Raw genomic sequence first — 27,298 nt, 5'->3', positions numbered from 1 at the left:
TAGAAGCTTGAAAATGATCTTCACAAAGTTATTTTGAGTCAAGTTGATATACAGAAGATCTGTGTCAGACTCATAAAACTTTGTCAGGGGTGAGATACGTGTTGTGTTTTTTTTTCTTTACAGTAAGTACAATATGTCAGTACTTAGTGTTGCTAGCATATAAAATATCCAGATCATACTCTGAGTGGCAAAAAAGGCTCTCAAATGGCTCGCAAACTTGGTTGTCAAGTGAGAATTTGAATAGAATGGAAACTAGGATGCTTTGGAGCATTGAAATACCTGTGCATTCCCACATTGGCAAGTTGTTAAGTCAAGAGTGAAAGGTCTTTTATTATATTGTCTCAGTAGTAAACTGAATAGCAGCGCTCTCATTGTGACAGAAAGACACACTGATGATAAAATCTCAGCTCTGTTGAAGTCAGTGGGGAAACTTCCATGCATAATGAGAGGTGGAGGGAGTAATCTCATTCTGGGTCCTCTGCCTCAGAGCCTGCTCTCTCTGGCTGCTGGGCTGGAAAACAGTTATCATGACTTACTCTAAAGTGAGCTGCTTCTCTGTGTCACCCCCTGTGAGAGCCTCTTGCTGTCAGTGACAGAAGAGTACTGCAGTGATGAGTTTTCTTAATTTACTCAACAGCCCAACATAGGCTGAGCACTTAACAATAGCTGGGGGAAGTACCCCATCACTCTTTTTCTTCCTGTACACGTGGCTATTTAATATGCAAATTAGAAAAAGGAATTAAATGAGCCTTTAAACCATAAAACTGTGCATGGTGTGTTTATGGTGGATTCATGTGCAATTGCCACATGGCTGGTTCCTGTACATTTGTCACATTTCATTTGAGTTCCCTGTATGCATATGGATGCCTCTGGGAATGCTGGTCCCTTAAACATACTTTTAATCTTATCAAGGGGAAAATACTGACATCATTATCAAAGAGCAAGCCAATTGTAGAAGAGATTTCCACTTCCTTGTGCTGTATAAATAAGGAGTCTTCAAACTGCTGTTAAATATTACACAAGTGAACAGAGAAGATAGACACAGAAACAAGACTTCCAACATGCAAATTCAGAAACCTGCTCCCAGTATGATACTTTCTACCTTGTCAGTTGTGTAAATAAATTGGGCTGTGTGTGGGGCTCAGCTGAGCAGGTTTGCACCTGATGCAAAGCTCCTAGGAGAAATCCCAATTGGAGGGATTATCGAGGACTTCAGAGGGCTTCCTGTGTCCTCTCATAGGTTTTGCTTTGGCCATAGGAAACATTTTCCCCAACCAAGAGCCACACATCCTTCACTATCAGCATCACCTTTGTCTTATCTGCTCAGATCTCTAAACCACAAATATTGTGATAAGAACTTTTAAGTAACAAATGCAATAAAATAACATTTCCCCCTTATCTATCTATCTATACTACAAAATACAGGCAGCTTTAGACATTGATAAAGCATCAAAGTACCGGAAGCAGCATTACCTTTTGAGTTTACTTTCAAAAGTCTCTCCAATACAAACTCTGTTATTTACTAGGGTTTTATATAGCCTTTATAAAAGAATACCTCATAGTATAGTAGTGCCCAACTATTTTATTCTCTTGTTTAGAAATCTCAATTTCATGTCACAAAGCAAAAGTATGTGTCACCTGACAAGTGTGCCCAGCTCTCCTGAGGCAGTCTGGCTGAAGAACTCTTCCCATCTTCCTTTCCTAATGCAGCAGGGCCATGAAAAGAGTAAAGGGTTTAAGTGTCAATAAAGTAAAATTTAAAAAAAGTTAATTATATGGTTACTTGTGAGATTATGTGATTATATTTGATCTTTAGTTCAACCTATGTCAGACCAGCTATTAAGGAGCCTGGAGGCATCATCTTCACCCTTAGAGATGCTTGGTTAAAGAGTGAGGTCTAAAAGGGCCAAAACTTGGCAGTCCCAAGCTGCTACCCTCAGGGGGCTGCTGTGGTAGAAGAGAGTGAGAGGGATGTGGCAGATATTCCACAAAGATCCCAAAATGTCCATGTGGTGGAGATGGACATTACTTTGGTAACAACCAGACAATTAGCACCATGTGTTTAAGGGCAGAGCCCATCTCAGCAAAGAAGCACTGCCAGATCTAGGCTGGCTTTATACTCTTTGCATTTACAGCCAGTGAGGCATGAATTTATTTGCTTCTATTTGGAAGACAGTATACGAATTAAGAGCGCTTTTAAAGGATGTAATCTAGCTCTAAACAAAAAATGTTCTTTTATATGCCAAAACAGAATCAAAAATTTTTGATCGACATTGTACTGACTAAATTGTTAGTAAAATGCTGACAGTTAATCTTTACATTTGATTTAAAACCACTGTTGATTTTTTAAATGTTGCACTATAAATTGTTTTTAAAGGGTTTATTCTTCATCATATAAGTCAATTTTTAAATTAAATCTGTTTAATTCAAATCTTAAGGTGTTCAATTAAGTAGATTCAACACAAAGGTTACTGTGATTCAGACAGGTACTCTGGAACTCACGCAGAACATGAGATTCACCAAACTCATTTAAGCAGCTGACTTAGCAGAAATTAAAATTTATGAGTTTTGCTCTTTCCTTTTTCAAGAATAGTTTTAACTGGAATTAATACATGGAAAATGGTAAAGAAAATTTTGCGGTTCCTTGCAAAGTTCAGTCAGTTGGACCCGACACCACCACTAGGAAAAAAATTAGACACTCCTGATTACTTACAAACTTGCAGATGAATAGTGCTCCCTCCCCAGCTTTTTATTCTCCCTCCTCCCCACAGCATTTAAAATATCTTGAAAGACTGCTAAACCTTCTGGAAAACTGAGAAAACATTCTATTGAGAGGTTATTTGGCTCATTTCATATTTCCCCGTTCAGCATTTTTCTTCCATTGCTTTCTTTATCACTAGAGCAATTTGCATGACAATGGGATCTTTCTTGCTTAAGAGATCATCTGCTCCTGCTGCTAATTTCCTACCTGAAGTTGCTGTCGTCTGTTTGTGACATCTTAATTATCTCAACCACAATTAATTGTGATGTCACAAATGGAGGATTATGACCGGATTGGAAATGAGATTGAAAAATTGAAGGAGTTTGAAGCAAAGAGGCCTTTCTTCTTGTAAAATAAAAGAGGAGACAGAATTATTTTGGATAAATGGAGGGAGTCCTCCATCAGGTTCCTTCTTACAGTAGTGGAACAGCCATTTCTAATTCTGGCTGTCATAGGAGGCCCTGTTGTATTGAGATACTATGGAGGGGCAGAAGGGAGAAAGGATATAATTTTGCAGGAAAGGGAATCTTCCTTTGAGTAGTCACCCTCTGAAGAGGGAAATGGAAGTTGGTGGACCCCAGAGGGGTCCAGGCTCTGCTCATGAGAACAGAATGCAAGGTTGGTACATCTGCAATTGGTTTAGAGGCCAATTAATTTATTGCATTTCATATCTTGCAATATTCATTTGAGTTTTGACATCTGAGTTTGAAGAACAAATGTCCAGAAGAGTGCTTTTTGAGGGGTGGAGGAAATTCCAAAGACTTATGGGGAAAATACACTCAGCATCCTGAAAACATACAAAATGAAAGCTTAGTCCATCATAGCTTTAATTTATTTTACAGATTGTCACATTTCACATCTTGGTATGTAGTCTTATCTTTTTGTATCCTTTTGCTTTTCTTCTGGAAAATTCTGTTTCCACATAGATTCTGGGTGTAAGGGTGGCCTGCTGGTGTTTTTGTGAGAAGAATGCTCAGGCTGTTTATACCTTCACACCATGATTTACAAAGTGGTAATACTCATCTACAGCTACTATCACTTCACACTGGAGTGTTTACACAGGCTGTGCATAAATACTGGGACCAAGTCATGATTAAAAGAGTTAAAAAAAGCAAAGTTAATGAAAAGTGAAGTGTCTTATTTTAACACCCTTACTAACATTAGGGAAAGGGCAAAAACTGGAGAATGAAACAAAAATTAGTCCTGTAGTTTTAGGAAAGCACAATGTCCTTCAGAAGAGTGTGTGCCCATCTTCAGATGCAAATAGAAGTGGCCCTCAGTAGAAATACACCAGTCTGCATTTGCTGGGACCAAGATTCATTCACATCTGTGTATCAAATCTGTTTTAAGCGTTGAATATGTACCAGCTACTGTGCCATAGCAAAATGGACCATTTTCTGTTGTCCTTTGGAAAACATTGTAAAAACAGACATTTGACCATCTGATTAACACAAAAACTGGTAGGGAAAGTCAGCTGTTGAGATTTTGCACTCAAACACATAGCTGTAACTACGCAAAAGCTCTGCAGGCAACAACAGACCCACTGTGATAATCTAACAACAGAATCTGGACCCTCTGCCTTGTGATGCTGAGCTCATTTGTGGTACCAATTTTACCTTGTAGGCAAGTTGATTTGAAGTTAAATTAAGATGCCTCTAGGGAAGTATAATAATGCAAAATGGAAACAGAGCAGGGGAAAAAAAAAGCTGTATGTTGATAAGTGGTTCTATCTGTCAACACTTTTTTTCTCATTTTCTTTTTCAAAGGCAAAAGCAGTTATGGCGAAAGTTGGTTACCCTGAGTTTATAATGAATGACACATATATTAATGAAGACATCAAAACAGTAAGTGTCAGACTTGCAGCTTTCTTCATTTACATATTGCAGCTATTCTTTGCTCTGTTTCACTGCTGTCTAAAATCAAAGCTTGTCTTTTGTTTGGCATGCATCTGGAGTTTTGCTTGCCTGGTTATTTTTATGTTATTTTTTAATTAAGTGTGCTAGCTTTCATATCTAAATTGTCAATGCTGGCATGCCTAAATGAGATCATGAGGCTTGTGGGGAGTAAAATGCACCTGGGTGCAAAGAACCTTCCTGATAAAAAGCATTTTAAAGGTTAAACATACACTGTAATTGGTATTTAGTTATAAAAATGAAACAAACCAAAAGCATTTCTTCTCAAAATAATGGTTTTCAAAAACACAACAAGCATTTTACCTCAGAATATCACACTTTATGATGCCCTATATAGGCTCTCCAGGCTATGAATTTTATTTATGATTGTTGCTTATAATTTTGTCGAGATGTCCTAACCAATGTATGGGCCTATTGTGCTGGCTGCTGGGCAAAGATACTATGTGGGGACTCCTTCCTGACCTGTTCAGCCTAAGTAAGGCAGGAAGACAAATTATTATTATTATTATTGTTGTTGTTGTTGTTGTTGTTATCATCATCATCATCAGTGACAACAATAACAATATGTTACCATTTTCCAACTGTGGCACACATGTGATGAATTGTATTACTGGAAGTCACAGGCAAAATAGAACCCTAAATTCAATCCTGAGCCAGTAAAACAAAGAGACATGGTCATCTTTGCCAGAACACATGAACAAACACTAAACAGAGACCTAGTTTATTGAGAAAACTTTAAAGAACCAACTCTACCAGCCTAGTCCTTTTTTGTGGGAAGTACAGGGTGAGATGGTGCTGTGAAGACAGTGTAATGAGACAAAGCATTCGCCCAGATAAGTGGCAATGTCTGGTGAAAAATACTTATTAATCGTGGTTGCAAAACCATAGTTTACATCTGAAATACAACTTCCTCTCAAATCCTAGGATTGCTTTAAGCTGGTGACAGGGATATCATCTGGGTTTATGAACTATTAACATCCCTTTTGCCTGCATGGTTATTTGTATGTGTATGTGTAATTGCTATTGGATTTGGAAATTTATAGAAGCACAGAGCCCTATGGCTGTATATATTTAATGTGAGAAACAGTAAGAAAGCAGTGGCAGAACCCTCAGAGGGCACAGAGTATGAAGTATTTGTTATAAAATGTAGAGCAAACTGAGAAGGGGGACTTTGTGACATTGTTAGAAGTGATTTTAAAATGCACTTTTAAAAATAAAAGTAAGCCTACTTCCTCCTGGAAAAGAGAAGTTCCATCTGCAATCCATTGTTAGGTGCTTATGATTTCTTCAACACCTCTCTGCACAGGAAAGAGCCTTTCCAGCGTTCCAGACCCTTGTGTACATCTGTTCCACTTCTGTGTTTTAACTAAGATCATAAAATATCTATTCTTCCTACCAAAATGTGAAAATTCTAATTGCTTCCATAATTGCTGAAAAATTAGGTGATTATCTTGTAAAAAATAGAAGTTATGCTTTTTATGACAGCTTTTGCTTCTTTGGATATGCTTTTAAAATGTCTGTGCTTTATCCATACAGCTGAAGTTTACAGAAAGTGACTTTTTTGGCAATGTGTTGCAAACTCGCAAATACGTAGCCCAATCTGATTTCTACTGGCTTAGAAAAGAAGTTCCAAAAACAGAGTGAGTAGACAAAAGGCAAATTTACATACTCTTCTAACAATGTTTTAATTTATATTATCTAATTTATAGGACAAATACTATTATATATTAATTTTAATAGAATTATATACATGGCAACATATTATGATACAAAAAGCCTATGGGCAAACCCCCCTGTTATTCAGAAACTCCTGGGGGACGTGTTTTGTTGGTTTTTTTTAATTCTAGGTATCCCTGTTTGAATGTACAGTAGTCATATTCTTGCAGCTCAAACTTAATTTAATGAAAAAAGGGGTAATTGAATTGCAATTAAAAATGGATTATGTCTCTTGGTCACAGTTAGAGTTTGAAATGGTACAGCAGGGATTTATGAAATAAATTTTGTAAGAATGTTATTATAAGAATGTTATTATTAGTAATATGAATCAGCATTGTTAGTTACCTGCTGTTGATAGCAATGGTACAGAATGAAACATAATTTAATTTACATATGTTATTTTTATTTATTTGTAAACACAAGAGTGCAGATTGTGTCACAAACTGTCATAAAATACATGAGAGAATCAGTCTCTTTTTTTACTGGTGGGTAATCAAATCCTTAAAATGCAAATTAAAACCTAAGCAGAACCTAATTAGTGTAATCATGATACTTAAAAATGACTCCGTCTACACACAGACTTTGAAATTGGTGCTGCTGCTGAGCTCCTGTGCTGGTATTTCCTTAGGACTCCAGAAAATCCTACTGAAACTGAGCCATACCTTGTTCTGAAGGTGGCTCTGTGTTGTCCATGAGGAAGGTAGAGGATGTTAGCAGGACATGCCAGTTAGAGTGCTGTAATTTGGCCCTATATATTGAAGGGACTATTTATACCTTAATTTTAATTTTGAATTTTACCTTCTCGTCACTGCTTTCTCTGACATTGCACTGGTTAATCCCAGGGCATCATTTTAGGGATTTTCCTGGATGTCAGGACTAGATCATGACAGTATATTCTCTTCAGAGCAAGAGTTCCATGAGAGCAGTGAAATAACACTTGCCCCTCTATGGCAATTGTGATCAGCAACCTCCTCCTCGTGATCAGCATTGGGGCAGCACTAATACAGACTGTGTAGATTCTTGGCATGGTGGGAAAACTCCTCTGTAAGGAAATTAACTGGTAGGTAGTCCCTGACTCAAGGACTGCACTATGAGAACTGTGGCATGAGTATGCTTAAAAAATGAAGGGTTTATCTGATTGCCCACTACCAAGATGGAACACTTTCTCATGTTTGTCTTTACCATTTTATTTCCAGGACCATGTAATAGCCAGCCCTCTCATCACCTTTGTTGAGCTTTTCTTGTCATCCCTCAGGGCACATTCTGGCCTGGGCGTGGCAGTTTGATTTTTGGTCTCTTTCCTTTGTTAGCACACCTATGTACTCTGCCTTCTGTAGGACTGGAGGTAATGCCACCTGAGCCCTGGTGGGGAGGAATAATTAGGGTTCCTGCTGGGAGATTATTCTGTCTCTGCAACTACTCAGTGATAGAAAAGGGCCCTGAAAGTGGTGCCATTCTGTCTGCTGAGGGGTAGCGAGGCACAAGAGTCACTGCTGCCTCCAGTAAATTTTTTAAAATTTGTTAAAATAAACCAATGACTCCCAGTCACCAGTCTGAGGCATGGCCTCAAAAGTATCAGCCACTTTTTAGCCATTTGCCACTTTTAAACTATCATACTCTACTGCTTTCTGTTGCTTTTACATATCTTATTTTCTTTCTGTTTCTCCCTTCCTCTCTTTCTTTCTTTCTTTCTCTCTCTCTCTTTTTCTTTGTTTGATTTTGTTTTTCTAAACTTTTACATTTAATAGAAGACCACACATCTTTTGGTGAAGCTTGGTGGTGTGTTAATAGATAATTACCCTTGGGATTTTGTTTCTGTTTAGTTCATTTCTTCTTTTCCCTAGTTTAGTAGCTTTTAGCATAGCATTTATATTTAGAGATAAATACTGCAATATTGTCAAAGTTGTGAACTGAAAGAAATAAGAAAATGAGTGTTTAAGGAAATAAGTTACCAGATAATAAAGTAATTACACCCAAAAAGTAAAACACAATATTCTTTTAGCAGATGGTCCCTGTTTCTCAACAGTATTATTTCAAACTGCAATGACTTTCCTCAGCACTGTCAACTAACAGAAAATCAAAATGAGGGTTCACACAAAGCACCAGGGAAACCCCATGAGGGGATGGACAGAGGAGCTGGGGGATACAAGATAAAGGAATTTGATAAAACAAGGGGGAATGTGGGTATCAAAGTAGAAATTAATTATTTTGGAAATTCAACAGGTTTTTAATCTAAAAAGAGGAAAAAACCAACAACCTAGCAGGAGTAATTATCAAAATTCTTTGTCTTCTGTTCTGCTCCCTCCATCCCTAGCAGTTATCTGCCTGACAGGAAAAAGAAGCCTGTAGGAAGTCAGATGAGGCATTGCTCAGGGTGTGAGTGGGGGAGCTACTGGTACCAAAGAGCTGTGACAAGGTACTGGGGTGCTGAAGTTGCCTGTTCTGCATATCCTGGGAGCCAGGTTCCCCTTGGGCATCACAGCTGCAGGAGGTGTAACTTGCTGTCCTCAACACCCACTTTGGATGCAGCTGCCATCGTCACAGCTGGCTGGGGAGATGGCTGTCATCTTCACAGCTGGCTCTACTGAACAGGAAAAAAAGTGCTCAGGTATCAGCAGAGAGACGAACAAAAGGGATTTGTGCAGGTGCTGAGGAATATGGTGCACAAACCAGCCCTGGTTACACTGAGAGGGTGGATGGAGGAGGTGAGGCTGGAAGGGGGCAGTGTGGGAGGATGAGGACCAGGTGTGAAGACAATGATTATAACCCAGGTGAGAAATAGCTAGAGCAGAGGGAAATGAAAGACAGTATAGAGGGAAGTGATTGCCATGTGGAAGGGAGAAATAAAGGAGAGTCAGAGTTTTAGTTGCATTTGCTTATCCATCCATGGAGCCATACACATTCATACATATATTTGTATGTATATACAAACACACACCTGATGCACCTTTTTATCAGTGATTGAATCTGTCCTTCTTAACACTGATATCATACTTGTAAATAACAAAGCATCGGAGGACTTCTTGGGCATACCACTTCATTATTATTCATCTCTCTCCTTTGAAGTGAGGACATAATCTAAGATTTTTAGACCTGGACAAATCATTCATTTTTCACTCAGCTTTCAGTGCTGGGGATGTAGACATCAGGTATCCCTATAAGAAGACACAAAGAAGTTGTGATATGAGAGGATTCCTGAGTCTTCTCCAGGACCTATTCCTATTTTTCTTGGCCACGCACTGTTGTTGGTAAACCCTGACTCTTGGTTTGATACAAAGGAGGGCAGCTCTGAGAGGGGCTGTGTTGGATGCTGTTAAGGACATTGTAAAAGCTCCTTCTGCAAAAAGGGAAGAGCAGACATGAAAAACACTGAGTAGGCTGTTGTCTGTTGGAGAGACACTACTGGAGAGCTCAGAAATTGTGTGGGTGGGACCTGCCCTGGAGAGGAGAGGCTGGAAAGGAGTCTCTCCTGGAGCCTTGTCCTGGTCTTTGAACCTTGTTTTAAACAGTGAAGTGGCACTGAAGGCTGGGCCCAGCTTTACCATCCCAGTTTCTTGCCCAGCCCTAAGGGAGACAGATGGCAGCCTGGCCTGGGATGCTAATCTTCTGTTTCTACATGAGAAAATGTATAAAACAGATTAACAATGAGAACAGGAAATACACTTTTGAAAGTCACCTTGAAGGTTGCCTCCCATTTAGAAGGTTTTTTTAATAGTACTTTCTTGGGAAAACATTTTCCATCATCCAGCAACTCTGTACAGCTTTTCACTGCTAACCAGCTTAAGCGTTGTACTTTCACAAATTCATTTTCTTTATTTATGATTTTTTTTAAAATTTCTTACTTCATATGTTGAACAGCAAACTGAGTGATTTCTTCTAATTCAAAAAGTTGAGAAAACAAATTGCAACTTACCTTTGTGCTTTACAGGAAATTAAATAGTTTAATAAGCTTTTTCCTGTAATGTAAATGTTCCCAGTTGCCTCTCTTCGTGATTGGCAATGTACCACTCTATACTCTTAAATCAGAAAGGAAAATATCATGGAGAAAACTGTAGCCTAAAGATGGTGTGATGTCCTCCCTCAGTAACTGTGGACCAAATGTCAACAGCATTCACCATTGTTCTTGGGCAAATTGAGGTGTTCCTGTGGTGACAAGTACATGTGTCACTAGCTCCTCACTCAATAAAAATGGGTGCAAACGTCCTGTTAGAGAGGTGTCACTTGTCAATGAAAAGCTCTTTGACCACTGTTTGTGGTGGTTCCTGCTTTCAACTAGCTGTGGTAAGCCCCCAGGGCTGCAGGAGCAGAGAGGATGGGGAGAAGAGCAAAGCACATTAGTGTGTTTTGAAGTATCTGTTACCTGTCTCAGGCCCCTGATTCTCTAACTGAAAATGAAAGGCTAAGAAGAATTTGCAAAAAGGGAGGATTTACTGTTCCAGAAGCCTTTTTCATGCTTAAAAGTTGCTGTTTTTGAGAACAGAAAGGCTATTGTAGGTAGAACAAGCCAACAGGGTGAGGTGGAAGTCAGAACACTATGTGTCTTTGATCAAACTTACAGTAACATGTAAATTAAAGTGTTGAGTGTTTCAGGTGGATCCTTTTCAGATTGTTTCTCTCCTTGTCAGAAACGGGGCAGTCCCCCAGACCCACTGCAAAGCCTGGAGAACAGGTCCCAGAGCATATGTGGCAGGCTTGCATCCTTCAAAACAGTTCAGCTAATTGCTGCTTTGAACAAACATGACATTGAAATGTAGTTGATTAAACCTCCTAATTTTTTTTCTTTATCCCCTCACCATACACATTCTTTCTTCAATTTTCCATTATCTAATTACATTACCTCTAACATTTAATCTCCTTATTATGGAAAAAAACAGAAAACACACCAGAAAACAACCTCCCCCTTCTCCTCCCATTCACAGTCTCCTAATAAACAAACCAGGGAGAGTTATCTGTGGCAATTAGAGCCTATAATGTGATGGATGGTTAAGATATGTACATGATAGCATTGTTGTTGCCTTCATCGATTAGTTTTTCTATTTGATGCATTGTAAAATAAGCTGCTCAGCTTGAAGAATAAGAGAAGCAGTTAAATTTATTGATAAAACACAAAATGCTGCCATTTTAAAACTCTTCCCTTTGTTACATGGTTTACGTGAGGACATTAGTTGTCAGAAAAAGAGTCAGGATCTACAGATGACTCATTTATTTGATAGTGCTATTTTAAAACACAGATTTTGTACATGAGTGTTATTGATATCACACATTTTCCATGTTCTTGTAGATCTTCCTTCATCTTACTCCTTGTTTTGCAGCTCCTATCTCTTCTCTTTGAAAGAAATTTTCCAAAGCAAGTATATTGCATTCATGTAGCTTTACAAAACTTTGGAGTAATGCATTGCTAAAGACATCAGGATGCTCCTGTTTGGAGATTTACTGGACTCACTTCTAATTTATTATGAATTAACCACTAATTCTCATCATCTTTATTACTTTTATCTCAGTTCTTCCTTACAAAATCATAAGGTGAAATCTTGGGCTCACTAAACTCAGGCTTTCATCTGAGGTGATTTGGATCTTGCTGAAGTCAGTTGAGATTTTCCAGTCTGTGGTTGAAGCCACTGTCAATATATATGAGCTTAAGCTAAAGAGATTCTTAAATCCTATTTGCCATTCATAGAATCATAGAATATTCTGAGTTGGAAGGGACCCACAAGGATCATTGAAGTCCAATACTATTCAAATCTAGATTTTCCTCCAGTATGTATGAGAAATCAAACTACGGGAAGAAATGCTTTGCATTTGGTTTATTTGTTTAGGAGCACACTGATGGCCATGTTCATTGTGTAGGGTACAGAACACGAAACTGTTTATTTTGAATTTACATTCCCAGAAAGTACCAGCTTGTGTTGCTGGCATAAACCTAATTGTTCAAGTAGTTGTTCAGCAAAGCCTCTGAAACCACTACACTTGTTTCAAAATGCTCTCTAATTTCAACAGGGAGTTTCTCCACACATGATTAAAATCCACCCAAGAGAGTTTTCACAGCTGCTGTCAGTGTAGCAGACTCTGCTGCCTGAACTTCAGTTCATCAGCACGGCAGACCTCTCAAGCACAGTAGTCACCTAGAAATTAAACAAATTAGGTAATGGAAAGCTTAAGAATCACTCCAGTTGAGCATTCATTGACTGTACGCACTTAAACTCAGTGAACAGTAGATTTCCATGTTCTAGAAAGTGTAGGTAGCATGTGTTGAAATGGAGGAATACTTAAGCTTTAATGTATTCTAGATCCTTAATATTTTTAATTCCTTCTACTGAGTTCAATTTTTATCTTTAGTCCTTTTATTTATAGACATGAGTAAGTGTACTGACAGATATATTCTTTTGCTCTTACTACAGGTGGTTTACAAGCCCAACTACTGTAAATGCTTTTTATAGCGCATCGACCAACCAGATCAGTGAGTATTTGATTTCTGAGCCTAATTATAAAGTACCTGTTTGGGATTGTATGTATCAAGCGTCAGATAATAGCTGTACCATTTTTGTTGTTTGTGACTGAAAATTAAAAGTTCAAACGTGGTAATTCAGCTGTGAGACTTAAGTGAGAGGATAGTTCTGTAAAACTTAGGGCTCTCACAGATTTGAACTCCTGTTGCTCGATGTCAGCTGAGTTGCAGTGACTATGTGTGTGTGCTCTGTCCATTGCAAATGATAGCTTAAATCACTTTTGTCAAGGCTTAGATTTTCTGTCTTCCATTTTCTGTAACAAAAACATGTGTACACATACCTCCATAAATATACAGTGATAGCAATTCTGACCTCTAGTATTGATAGATATTTAGCAATAAATGACTAGAGGAGACTGTGATATAGACCAGAAAACCTAAGAAGAGGTGTCCAGTGGATTTGTTCAATATATGCAAGCACAAAGAGTGGTATCTGAAGCTAACTTAAAATTCTTACCTTTATAGTTTGATGAAATTATTTTGTGTGTACATTACTATCTTATTCTAATTTTAGTTACTGGTTGTTTTAGATAGCATAAATTCAGGTGTGGAAACATATAAGGTAAAAGAGTTGAGTTCTTAAAATATGTGTATGGATTTGGATGTTCATTTCTGTTTGGTTTAATGTGACTTTGCATTGCGAATTTCTAATGGGCTTTAAAATTCTATACCAGTATTTCAGTGTACAACAGAGTCACCTTTACCCTGGCACTTCTCTTTGCTCTTATTAGCTTTGGATGTTGAATCAACCTTCTTGTTCTATACCATCAGGGTCTGGAAGCTGGCTGCCATCTTCTCTGTGATCTTGGTCCCCAGAGACAGGACTATCAGAAATTGCTGGGTGACTCCTCCTTTTTCTCCTGGATCTCTTTTGGTAGCAGAGAAGTAGTTTTTGAAAGGCACAAAATTAATATATCACACTGAAGAAGTTACAGCAGGGGACTGACAATCTGAGTCTGCTGGTATCTGCTTCTACCAATTTTTGTAAACAATGTTGCCTTCAGACCACTCACTTGAATTCTTTCGTGTCTAAGTGACCTCATTTGTATAGTGTGTATAATAATTAGGCAGCTCTTTTGATTAAAATTATTTCTAGGTTTAGATAGCTCTGCCTTAATTAGAGGCCTGCCATCATTAAGCAGTCACATTTTTGCTGATCATCTGAGGGAGCACTTGAGGCTCCCCGGAGCCGGTCACAGCTCTGAGGTGCCCGTGAAGCACGACAGCTGCTCTTCCTGAGGAACTCAGCACCAGACACCACTGATGCTGGAGATGCATCCTGTGAGTGGAGAGGAAGCCCTGTCAGCACGAAATGAGAACCATCACTGTTACAGCTTCTTTAACGTTGTATTCTTTCAAGTTGCAGCAGTGCTCCGCTCTCAGCTTCTCTGCCATGGCACATTAGAGAAAACTGTAATGAGCGGCTGGGGTCACTGAGAATTTCACACTCACTGTGTCTAACAGTGTCACGAGGCAGAGAGTTTTCAAATGTAACCCATCACTCGTGGGTGTAGGGGCAATTGTATTTTCAGTCGTAACTGCTGACCTTCTTGTTCTGCTAGCACATGACCTGGAAGCTTGGACAGTGCTATTCACAGCCCTTTTACGACTGTTTCAAAGAGGAAAAGGATTAATGTGGCTCTTTTTGAGCAAAACCCTCTCCTACCAGAGAGAGAGGTCCAAATGTAATCGTACCCTAAAAATGATGTGCAACAGGAGGGAAGAGTCATAGAAAGGCACAGCACAGTCTTTCACTTCTGGCTGGTGTGTTTTTATTGGGGAAGAGGCCCTGTGAGATGTGGGAGGAACATTCTCAGGTCCGAAGTTGCTGTTAAATATTTGACACATCACTACTGTGTTTCCATTAATGCTGCTGGGAAAGAATGGCTCTGCTGGAGAATGAAGTTTGCAAGCCTATGCATACTCGTATTGCCTGATATATTTGCTGGGTAAATCTCACTGGGCAAATCTCACATTCAGCAGTTCCTACCTTACTGCTTTGCAGCTGTGTTTTCAGTACTAATCCATACAAAGTTCAGAGGGACTGGTCACATGCTACAAAAGCTGTAGCATTTTAAAGGCCTAGTTAAACAACAGGAAAAAAAAGTTCTATTAACCAGAATAATTTGAGAATAAGAATTAAGCATGAGCTCTACCAAATGAAATTTACAGTTGTCATATAGCAAGCCCACAAAGATTTTGAGGACCAACTTTTTAAGAGCATAAGAACTAATAGTAGAACCTTCTTTCAAATACACTGAAAGAGGAAAGTTTCTAAGACATAAAAGTAAGATAATTCATTGCATTGGAAGAGTTTGGGAACTTCTAATCCTGGAGCTTTTTCTTATGAGAGGTAAGTCCCAGAAAGTGTTTAAAATCTAGTGTCAATGGAAGGCACTGTAGAAGAAATTCATACAATGAACTGTGACAAATATAAGGACCAGATAATATTCTCCCAGGTATTTCAAAGGAACTTAGACATGACATTGATGAACAACCTGCTTTGATGATAGCTTATCACTTATGGTGGCCTCAGCACAGGAAGAATAGGTATGGCAAGTGTCAAATCCTTTTTTTTTTAAAAAAAAAGGATTCATGGGGATCTGCATAAAAAGTCATTTTCTACCCCTATATGAAGGAATCTGGTCGTGACTACAACATGATTGAATAGACAGAATGAATAAGCATGTGATATAAGGGTGAAGAGTGAATGTGACTATGTGAGTTGCTTTTTGCTTTTTCTTTTAGAAAAAAATCATGCTTTCTTAGTCTACTAGAGTTTTTTTTGAAATTCAGAATCCAAGTAAGTATGCTTGATATACTATGTTTATTTCCATAGAACACTTTTGATGAAGTTCTTTCCCAGTGCTATTACCTGGATGTTGTCATGGGACAACAAAGAAAGTCCTTTCATAAATTAACAGCTGGATTTTAGTGTGTTCAAGGCTCATCTATTTTTGCTTTTTGTAAGTGAGTTTTCTAAGGGGAATTTGAGAAATAAGAATTTTAAAATACATAATAGAATTTGATTATGGAAAACAGTGTTTCTACATTGACTGGAAAACACTTGGTTCCAAAAGTTGATTCTAAAAATTAAGACCATTTAGTTTGAAAATGGAAATGTACTGTGTGATAATGTCAGCATAATCACAGCAACTCCCAACTTGTTTAGTCACTGAAGGCTTTGTGAAAGGGTTTAGAGGAAAAACAATATCAGTGCCTTAACCCATGGATTCTGAAAAGGAGCAATTATCAGGTACCTGCAGAGGTGGAGAGGAATGCGGAGGTCCTGATCACTTCTGAACTTTAGGCAGATGCTTCTGCTTTCAGAGCTCAGAGCACAGGAAGGTCTCTGACACACTCCTGATGGAAGGATCACAAATTCTTCTGTCTCTGTAGTCTATATCACTGACATAAGCATTAAAAAATCACCACAATCTCCATACAAGTCCATTTGATCTTCATGTACATGCAATCTGTTAGTGTTCTTAATTTGACCACTTGGCTACTCAATTATTGGAAGAAAAGGTCTTTTTTCACTAAAAGTGAAAATTAATAGAAAATAGAAACTAGATTATTTGGGAAAATATTTAGATTTGTGAGAATACAGCAAACCTTATGTATGCAGTACATGTACTGAATTTTGCTGCACTTTAGTGGACGCAGCCTTATGTTTGCTATCGCTTTATTTAATTTTCATTACTAAACTGTTGATAGCTTGAATGACCAAAAATTCTCTGAATATCTCCAAAGAATAAATAAGGAAAAATAAGGATCTGTATCTAGGTAAGATGTCCTGCAAAGAGCAGAGTTTAAAAATATGATACATATAATTTATCTTATTACAAGTTTAGTCCTGCTGTTCTCTTTACGTGAGTTCTATTTATTTATTTCCTCTTTTTCTATAATTTGAAGTGACTTAAATTGATTACTATGCATGTTTCTAATGGTTGTTAATAACTTTTCAATCCTAGTTTGGATAATTTTTCAATTTTCTATTCATTTGCTCACCAATTTCTACTCAATTATAGGTACTTAATAGGGACAACAGGTATGTGTCATTGCTTTTAGAGTCTCAAATTGTATCTAAGTACACTTCATATAATCTAAGCAGCATGAATACTATCTTTTTAATTATCATAATTGGAACACCAAAAACACATTCCTAAAGGATTAGTTTATTTTAATGCACTCTAGAGCAGTCAACAAATATGTGCTGAAAATAGACATAAGTGATGATCAAAGTATGCTAGCATACTTCTGTTCAAGAAAAGGTTTTATTTCATTACAGCACTAAAATATTGCCCCTTGAATATGTTAGGGATAGAAGGGAACTGTTCATCAGACATTTGGTGTGTTTAATTTTTTTTCCCATACTTATGCTTCTAGAATATATAAGAAAGTGTAACATTTACTGGTTGTGAACAATAATGAAAAAGGAGATTTACAGTGAACTGAGACAAATATAAGCAACATATGAGGTGTAAGTTTGAATAGATGTATTGGATAATTAACTAATGTTGATATTATCTCTGTAAGTTTATATCCATACTCCTTCTAAGTCATTTGTGCTGGTACTGCAGTTCTCTAGTGAAAGTCAAGAGGCCTCTTTAGAGAGTGGCTTCATTACATGTTACAGGAAGGAGATATAATCTACAACAGAATTTAAAAATTGCATTCAAATTAGCATCCATAGAGAAAACCAGAGATGAGAGCTCATATTAGCCAGTAAGTATCATCTTTACAGGAAGCATTAGGCAGATATTGATGCTGGCAGCTTGCTGATGCTGTGAGTTGCAAGGGAGAACTCTTATCTTGCCAGGAGGCAGGGGAGTGTTGGCAAACAGCACACAGTGCCGTGGCCAGGGGAGGACAAGGGGCCTGCACACAGAGGCACTTTCTCTTCCCTTAAGAACCACACTAATTGGAAGGTTATTGATGAAGTAGTTTCAAGTGTGCCGTTAGTTTCCAGGAGGTTAATGAACATAACGGATTTGAACTGAACACTTTCCGAGCCCTGTTATTAAGTAAGCTTTAAATGTTCTTAAGTGAGCCCTCATTTTCAATTTTCCCTATTTACTAATGACCACTATTCTCTTTTATTTAATTATGGTCACAGGTGAGATGACACATGATCCTTAAATCCATTCTTTATTTTTTCATCCTGAAATTCTTATCTATGAATGTATAAAATAGAAGAACTTTTTCTTTTTCCTATTTCACCCCTCTCCTAGGGAATCTAGTCAGGTTTTTTCCCTCAGAAAATAAAGATTAAAATTTCTTGAAAAAAACAGATGTTCTCACAAGTTTTCTAGTCTCTTAGCACAGAGTATTCATTGGCCTCTCACAAACTACCTCATGTTTCTCCTCATGTTTGCCCCACTGAGTTTGGGAAATACTGGGTTCTCTCTTTTTCATGAGCAGCAAAAAGCCTCTTGTAAGGTGAAGTAGAAACTGAACCAAGAATTAAACCAGAGGCTGCTGAGTCCTTTGCTTTAAGATCATCACTTCCCTTCACCTCTTTAATGAATTTATTCACTACTCTTCATAAAGCTAAGCTTTGTATTCATGCATGGCATGGAACAGTTACTGTGCCTTACACAATTGATATTTTCTATTCTTACACAATTTTTGTTTACTATTCTCCTTGTCCACAGGACAAAACTTGAAATTAAGTGTAGGATTTGAGTCCATGTCACCTACATATAGATGCTCAAAGCTGTCTGTGATGCTTGATAGTGTCTGATATGTTTTCTCATGTGTGTTGTATCTGAGAGAGAACTTGCAGGAGACCCTTGCCATCAAGACTGACAGCTAGAGGCCAAACAGGATATGCAAAGCCATCACTGGGATGAGATTCAGTTGTCCAAATACAAGTCTGTGGAACCATTTTAAACAAATGTATCCTGCCCTTTGTGCTGTTTTTAGATAACTAACCAGCTCCCTAGCTGTCTTCACCTTTATTTCCGTATGTGAATTCAATATCCTTTGTTTACTGACTAGCAGTTAGTCTTCTGCTTGTATCTTATCCCTTTAAAATTCTACATTTCCTTCAGTGATACTTGAAAAAACAAATTACAGCTTTTAAACACATCTGAGAATTGCCAGTACAACAATTGGCAGAGTACCCTGTATATCACACAGTTTAGCACAGCTGTCTGCCCTATCTGTTACTTACATGTGGGATTCACTAAACTGTCAGAAGTTGCTTTAAACAAACCGATCTAATTATTGGAAATTGTAAAGACACTAACTTGGAATAAGGTTTTACTAGATCTTGCCTTGCTCAGTTAAAAACATCTTGCAATATAACTGCATAATGTAACTGAACTATAGCATTTGAATTCATATTTAGATTTGAACTCCAAATTTCCTCATGATATGGCAAGTCATCTCATGTGTTTTTAGTTACATCATCCATTATTAGTCTGCATTGTTTCAGTGAACTGTCAGATCAAATGTGATTGCATGTGAACTAACAGTATTACACTAAGTTTAAAGTTATTCATCTGCAAAATGCGTATAATAATACCACAAAGGTACTCATTATATTCATTAATGGCAGTAAAGCCCCTGTAAAATTGGAAAAAGAAAAGCTTCAAGATTTAAATACATTCTAACAAGCTTTATAGCACCTTGCTGCGGGGAGATGCTGAAAATGATACAATGGATAAAATGAAGCTAGAAACCTTCAATTACATTAAAAGTAGTCTGTGCAGGTAGAGCACTGTCAGAGCTACAAGATCAGCATAATTTCAGAGTGAAATATTTGCAGTAAGCCAGAATGTACTCCACTGCTTGAAGTGCCCCTGCATTCCAGAGCAGTAAGATGAGTAAGAGGAAAGTTCAACAGAGTCACTGTCCAAGGGTCCAGACACAGGACTTTGGAAAGCTAAACCTCCCTGGAGATTAATCTGGCAAGGGATGTGAAGGGCAACAAGAAACATTTCCAGAAGTGTAGCTGTAGCAGCAGAAAGTCTACAGAAAATGTAGTCTCAGTGCTGAATGAGAGCAGAGAACCTGGTAACAAAGGAGATTGACCCTCAGTGGAGGAGGAGTAGATTAGGGAATATTTAAACAGAGTGGGCATACACAAGCCCATGGGCTCTGATAGGGTGCGCCTATGAGCTGACTGATGTTGTTGTGATGCCACTCTTGGTAATCTTTGAAAGGCTATGGTGATTAGGAAAGGTTCCTGAGAACTGGAAGAAAGCAAATGTCACTCCTATCTTCAAGAAGGAAGATCTAGGGAATTACAAGCTAGTAAGCCTCACATCAATCTCTGTGTACATGATAAAGTAAATCCTAGATGCAGTTTTCTTGACCAGCTTTCTACAATGAGATTACTAGCTCAGTGGATGTGGAGAGAGATGTGAATGTGAATTCGCTCTTTAGCAGGAATATCAGCACTGTCTCCCCTAACATTCTCAAATTCAAGCTGCTGAACAGTGAGCTACTCAAGTGGATAGTCAGGTGGACTGAAAACTGCTTGAACTGATGGGCTTAAAGGGCTGTGATCAGAACACCTGGGCTCTAAAGTGTTGTGATCAGTGGCACAAAGTCCATCTAGCCTGGCTGTGCCACCTTGCCACAGGTAAGATGCATGGATGTAGGGCACCAGTGCTGTTCTATGACAGACGGAACTCAGCCATTAGTGTAGGCTCTGAGCCTGCACTAGCAATATAGTGGGCAAAGAGAGAGACTTTCAGCCTCTGTCTCTCTTCTGGGGCTGTGTAGAGGGAGAAAGGTGCACTACAGGCTAAATTTATGGTGAAATGTTAGCTCAAAGTACATTCCCAGTACCTGTACCAACTCCTTAAGATGTGAAATTATCTGAAGTCTGTCTGTCTTACTCCTTCAGATCAGTTTTTAGCTTGCTTGAACTCCAGTGGCATATAAATAATCCCATTAGTATTTATTGCAAATGCAGCCTAGTATGAGCTCTCTGAATTTTGTCATTAATTCTTTTAGGTGCAATATGCCAAGCAAAAAAGAAACAGACTTCACAAGGGAATTGCTTAAATTGAGGAATTCAAGCCAGCACAAAATAAGAAACTGTCAGGTGATCTATCTCCTACTAAAATTTCAAGGACTTTCTGGGTCTAGGACATTGTTATCCTTGCTCCCTCCAAGGATGATGCAGTTGATGCTTGCCTGAGGGAGACATTGCATAAAAAGGGATGCCATGTGTTGCCAATTCCAAATTTGTTCTTTCTAGTTTTGTGATAGTGGACAAGACTGTCCCTCATTTAGTGCTACTAACCTCTGGAGAACAAAACCCCTTTGCTATAACAGCTGCCAAAGAATAAGTTTCAAAACTAGATAATTATTTTTCTTAAAAAAACCCAAAAACCTCTCGGGAGTAATATATTCCAGTTTCCTGAACTTTTCTGGGATGTGTATTAAATTATACTGGCTTCTCATTCTGCTTTGGCCTGAAAATACTTCTAAGTTTCCTTTAGTGCAATCAAACTACAGAGGTGTTTCACATAGATACCTAGAAGCAGGAGCCACTCCTTTAACCAGTATTTTGCTCAGTGATGTCTTACCGAAAATGGATCCTGACTCTGAGTAAAATAATTATCAATCTGTTATATGGATTCAGTGTTGGAGCTTCTTAGCATTCATTCACATGACTTATTCAGTGAAAACTTTGTCTCATGGCTTAACTCGCAATTGATCATATTTCATAGCTGGATGAGCCTGAGTGAAGGTTTACACCTTCTGTAAATAATGTATGTTACCTCTGCTGCAGACAAGCGCAAATTCAATATTCAGTTCTATACCTGGACAACATAATTGCAGCTCCTTAAAAGATCTTGATAGCCTCTTGGTGTGGTGACAGGCACACAGGATTGTGTGATCATTAAACGTGATTTGTGGAGTGATCGTGCTGCCTTGGTTCATACCATTTTCAGTGTGGGCTCATTTGTTCATTTTGGCCATGATTCCTCTCATCTGCTGTTGTGGGGAAATGACCATTTGAATCATTCAGAGTTAGCAGAACCTAATAATTCCAAAACCTTTTCTGAGGTTCAACGTTTGGAAGGAACCAGTTCAGGTTAGCTTTCCAGCTCTTAACACCAGCTCTTAACTTAGTGCACTAACAAGCAATTTTCATCAGGTCGAATGGATGTACCATTGCTGTGAGATGTTTAAAAACATGCAGAGTAAATACTCTTCTCTGTGCACTGGGAGGCAAGGAGAGTCAGACCAGGAAAACTTCGTACTTGACGTTGGTAACTTGTGTTTAAAGGTGATAGAAAAGCAAATGATAATATGCTTGAAACAACAAAGTAGCATCTGGAGAAGTAAAAGACCCAAATAACATTCAGAAAATAAGTCTGAAACACACGCTTTTTGTAAGCTGATTGCAAATAGGTAATCATGGAAGCCACAGAGGAGCAACAGAAAAAAGCAGATGGGCAGGCCTGGAGTACATGTCACTCGCCACATCATTTGACATGAATTACACTCAGCATACTGTTCTATTTGTTTGTTTGTTTTTAATTTTTTTTTTTTATTTGAAAGTATGTTTTTAAAGACTTTGTAAGGAAAAGACAAAGATCGTGCCTGACACTTTATCACAGATATAAAGAAATCCATGAGCTACCTATCAAAAAAAGATTGAATAGGGTAAGAATGGAATGAATATGGTTTTTGTTTTGACCTGAGTGTTCAGGTGACTTACTGAAGAGAGACCCGTAGGCTGAACAAGCAGGTCTTGGGAAAATAAATGAATCACCTGAGGAAATCTGTTCTTCCTCAACAAGGTGATATCCGTGTGGGGTAACCTTCAAAGTAGGTGTATGCCTGTGCTTAACAGATGAGAGTTTGTAACCCAAGACAGTAAATTCCACATTTGTGACTAGAAGGGTAGCACTGTTCACCATGTTATAAAAACTTTGACTGCTTTATTTAGCAGTTCTTTGAGGTGTTAAACTTTTACTATGTGCAGCTCCACTGTCTTCAGTACCCTGGCAATGAAATATTACCCTGGAATTAAAAATAGACATGCGACTTCGAATTTGAGGAACAATTTTTATTCCTATATAATTAGTCTACCAGAAGTAGCCAAGTAATTCCTGTAGCTAGACTGACCCTATAGCCTTAATAATCTACAGCTCTCCTTTACCAAAGTACCTAATTATGTTAATTTACCTTTGATTTTCATAGACTAAATAAAATTAGGCTTGCATTTTATCACTTTCATGTTTTTGCTGCACTGAAGCCTCACTAAGCTAACACTATTTGAATTCTTGTTGCATTTTATCTATATATTGTTTGTTGATCTGTTACCACATCTGAGTATTCTTCACAAGAAACACTAGGTGTTTTTTTCACAGGAACACATGACTTACTCACACAGACAATGTATGCAACTATGAATTAAAATAAAGTTCTTTCAGTGCAGAATCTTACTGCCATTGTGGTCCTGGAGGAAGGAGGATCTCTGCTGCCTCTCAAAGATTCACCTTCTGAAACTGAACAAATGAGGTCATTTGTTGGGCACTGTGACAGTTATTCAGCTGTACTGAATTGACCTCACTATACATCTATTTTTTTTTTCTTGCTGTTGCAGGGTTCCCAGCAGGAGAACTACAAAAACCTTTCTTTTGGGGAACAGAGTATCCTAGGTAAGTTCTGCACCAGGGACCCTCATACACGTGAGAATGAGGAATAACAGGGAAAAGTATTGCAGATACACATGGACAAAGAAGAGGGCATGGAGAAGAAGGCTACTCTTGCTGTAGGGCTAGCTTGGTACTTGGGTTGTATGTTCTCAGCTGCTGTGTCCTGCTTTTACCATTGAAAGAACTGACTTTGAGAAGTGCTACTTTGTGTGATAACTTTTCTTACCCTTGGGAGCCATATGTGTTGCAGTCAGTTGTCTTAAACTGATGACTGATTTCTCACAGGAATTGCTAATTAAGTGCACCCAAGTGGAAGTGTTTCAATGCTGCAGCATGAAGATGCAGCAGTGTGCACATGGCAGGTATTAAAAAGAACTGTAAATCAGGTAACTAACACTTCCTGAACAGACGTGAATACCCTGAGAAGCCAGTTATTATCAGTTTATTGTTCACTTTCTGCTAATATCTAAAATTGACACTGAGCCTTCATTTGTGCCTGTTGAGGTGCATAAGAATATCTCCATGTGCATAAGTGATTGCCTGAGCTGGCCCATGTGCTACTGTAGCTGAGGAAGAGTAATTATAGGTCACACACATTTAATTTTGAAAAATCACTGCTTTTGTGCAGTTCAATAACTTTCTATTTTAGGGCAGGATAAGACCATGAAAAGTTTCTATTGGCAGTTTCTGAAAGTTATTTTGGAGTTATATAAAGGCAGTTACTGGTGAAACATATCCTTAATAAACCCTTGTTAAAAAAATCAAACTTTTTGAAGAGTTTGGGTTTGCCGTCTTGCAATCTGGATTGTGTCCTTGTAAACAGAAAATTTAGCAATATATGTAGAAAGACACGTTCAATTTAGGAACAAAATAATTTGCATTCAAAGAGAATTCTTATGAGCCAGCTGACTTTCTAAGTGGTAATTGGGGATAGAAGAAAGTCCTTTCTTGTTAAGGTGAGCCCTTTTTCTGTTATGGTTATTGCAGGCCTATTTCCAGCTTTACTTTCTGAAGAGATTTCTCTGTACTCTGACCTTCTGCCATAGTGATAAAATTGTGGTTCTTTCGAAGTATTATACTTTGCTCATTTCTCATCTTTAAAGGTTACCTTAGCTTAAATTGGTTTTGCTTGAGTACATATCAAAATGAAATTTAGTAAACAAATGTAGCTGGTTTATATAAGACAACAGATTGCTTTTGTCCTTGAAATATTCTGGATGTTTTCTGTCTGTTTAGAGGAAAGAGTACATGGCAGTGGAACAGAAAAATGATCAAAAAGTCATCAACACTTGCTAGAAAACTGACTTAGAAAATATTTAACATTTAGTGGAATTTTAGTGTCCAGTTCCAGCATAACCACCAAAAACCAGTTAGATCTATTTGCATAAAGGGAAGCTTAGTTATCACTTTTACATCTCAGTACATGAAATAACATATCATTCAAATGCCATCATTCATAGTTATGAGCCTTCACTGCCAGATACATTGAAATAGAGAGTTCAAACTACCTGACCTGGTAGCTTCCTTACAGTTCTCCGAGCCTCCTCAGTCCCAGAAAGTTCCCCTTTAATACAGTGTCTGCTGGGCTGCACCTAATTCCCTCCATCTCTATCCAGCTGTGCCCAGAAGCAAAAAGCATGAGCAGTGCTGGGAAAATTGCTGGCAAAAAGTGTTGTTGAGATGGACAAAATGCTGAAGGGGGTTCCCAGAAGCAAAGGCCAAAATTCACCCCAAACTTCACCCCATCTTTTGGAGGAATGGAAAGATGTAGGAGTGCCAGAAAACCAGCCTGTTCTTTGTCCCTGCCACTCATGGTGACCGAGAACTTTAGAGGAAAAACAAGATGTATTTAGTAATAGGGCTTGGTTCTTGATCTCATTATGGGTTTTGTGCCATTATATTTATACTTCTCCAGCTGCAAAAGATCCCGTATAACCACTTCACTTCAGATGTGGAAAACAAGTCTAACATAGTGCATTTATTATGGGTAATTATCACTGTGTGCTACACAAAATAACAAATTTGTTGCACAAAAGGATGATATTTCCATTGCTGAAACACATACTTTTAACCAGCATTTTTTAGAGAAGGTTTGTAATAGCACTTGGGGGAAAAAACAGTAGGAAGATTTTATCACATGCTTGAAAGTACCTTTCATGAAAGAAAAAAACAAAGTGAAGGATTGTCATGGGAGCAGAGGGAATTAAATGATATAATACTTTTTGGGCATGTCTGAGATGAGCAACTAGTGTACTATGGATCATTAGGTCCAGTAATAACACGTTATTTCAAAACCCTCTACCTTTCTCCTATTTCAATACAATGCATTAGAAATACTATAAGCCACTTTGAAGTATAGCATGTCAATAACTGAAATAATTAAAATCATAAAAACCAACTTAACAAATGAAAGTTGCTTTTAGTACATCACCTACACACATGATATCCACTGCATTTGGTGTTAAAAAGCCTGAACTTTTCCTCCTTTCATCCCTATTTCTCTCAGATGCATTTTTATTTGGATATAACAAGGAAAATATAATTAATTGCCAATCAGGAATAGAAAATATTTCTTTCTATTCTGTTTCTCCAGTACATTAAATCTGACTATGTATTGTGCCCTGTTCCAGGACAGGTGCAAGGAAATTGTATGACCTTTATTTTTAAAACTGAGTGGAGATCTGTTTAGTGCTCTACAAAGTATAGTTTTTGTTGCATGCCAGGGAAGAATGATTGGAGCCAACAGGATGGAAACCCACTGCCACTTTTGATCTCTTCTTTTTCATGGTTGTGCTGACAGAATAGTTACACCTATAACTTTATCTTGTTCTCAATTAGAATATGCACAATGCAGTCAGCTGAAGGAGATATTTTGGAGCTCATGTGATGCTAATAAGGAATTTGGTTAGAAGAGTGGAACATCACAATGCTTTCAGAGTTTTAGATTAAATGTTGCTTTTAAACAAGAAAGGGTTTAATGTAAGACTTTCAGCAACTTTAAGTAAAAATTGTGCAGGTGCGATTTTCCTTTCATACACCTTTTAAATAAATAATGATCTTTTCTGAGGTCTTTTGTCCTTTGATGTTCATGAGTGTGGACACTTTCTGAGAAAACGTTTTCTTTATGTTACAGGTCATTAAGTTATGGTGCCATAGGAGTAATTGTTGGCCACGAGTTTACCCATGGATTTGATAGCAATGGTGAGTGTTTAACTGTATGTTGATAACTTATTTTTTACAGAACTGACAGATTAGAAAGCTGACTTCTAGGTGCTTTAGTTTTTTTATTATTTGGGGATTTTTTAACAGTGCTGAGTTGTGTGAAAAAATTATAAAGTTATATTTATTAGATTTATCTACATAGAATCTTGCTTGTCTGAACTGGATTTTGTTTGGTAAGAAATGCAAAAATTTTGATTCTTTCTGTTTGTCTTGAATGGAAACTAAATCAGCAACAGATTCAGAAAGTCCTGATGGGGGGAAGTGGGAAGGGCAAAAGGATAACTTCCGATTCATAAAAATTACTTCCAAGAAAACTTTTCATTTCAATTTTGACATTTTTCAGAAGACAATATGAAACTTTTAAAATACAATACTGGAACAAGAGTGGTACAAAAAAGGTGTTGCAAAATATTAAAATTAAAGAAAAAAAAAAGAGGAGAGAGAGGGGGGAAAAAAGAAGAATGGTCTGAAAATGTCAATCCAATTGTCCTGACAAACTGGATGGAGTGGGGCATTACCACTATCTAGCTTTGGCTATCTCAGTAAA

The 27,298-nt window shown here is 37.9% G+C and overlaps 1 protein-coding gene and 1 long non-coding RNA gene across 2 annotated transcripts in view; one reads left to right on the top strand and one right to left on the bottom strand.

The window, feature by feature from the left end:
* The window catches only part of PHEX (phosphate regulating endopeptidase X-linked), a 100,592-nt gene that overhangs the window by 60,157 nt on the left and 13,137 nt on the right, over window positions 1–27,298 (top strand). The window contains exons 13-17 of the mRNA XM_051794868.1: window positions 4,528–4,605; window positions 6,211–6,314; window positions 12,789–12,847; window positions 23,478–23,532; window positions 26,663–26,730. Coding sequence (XP_051650828.1) covers window positions 4,528–4,605; window positions 6,211–6,314; window positions 12,789–12,847; window positions 23,478–23,532; window positions 26,663–26,730 — 364 coding nt within the window. The remainder of the gene's footprint in view (window positions 1–4,527; window positions 4,606–6,210; window positions 6,315–12,788; window positions 12,848–23,477; window positions 23,533–26,662; window positions 26,731–27,298) is intronic.
* LOC127474318 (uncharacterized) lies at window positions 155–2,948 on the bottom strand. Its single transcript, XR_007905807.1, has 3 exons — window positions 2,710–2,948; window positions 1,639–1,701; window positions 155–511 (listed from the first exon to the last, which is right to left on the bottom strand). It is a non-coding gene; the product is annotated as an uncharacterized LOC127474318 (long non-coding RNA).

The sequence above is a fragment of the Manacus candei genome, unplaced genomic scaffold, assembly GCF_025592945.1.
Source record: "Manacus candei isolate 608988 ecotype Guabito, Panama unplaced genomic scaffold, ASM2559294v1 h1tg000041l, whole genome shotgun sequence".
Taxonomy (NCBI): Eukaryota; Metazoa; Chordata; class Aves; order Passeriformes; family Pipridae; genus Manacus; species Manacus candei.
Note: the sequence above shows the minus strand (reverse complement) of the source record. Positions and strands in the feature narration are given on the sequence as shown.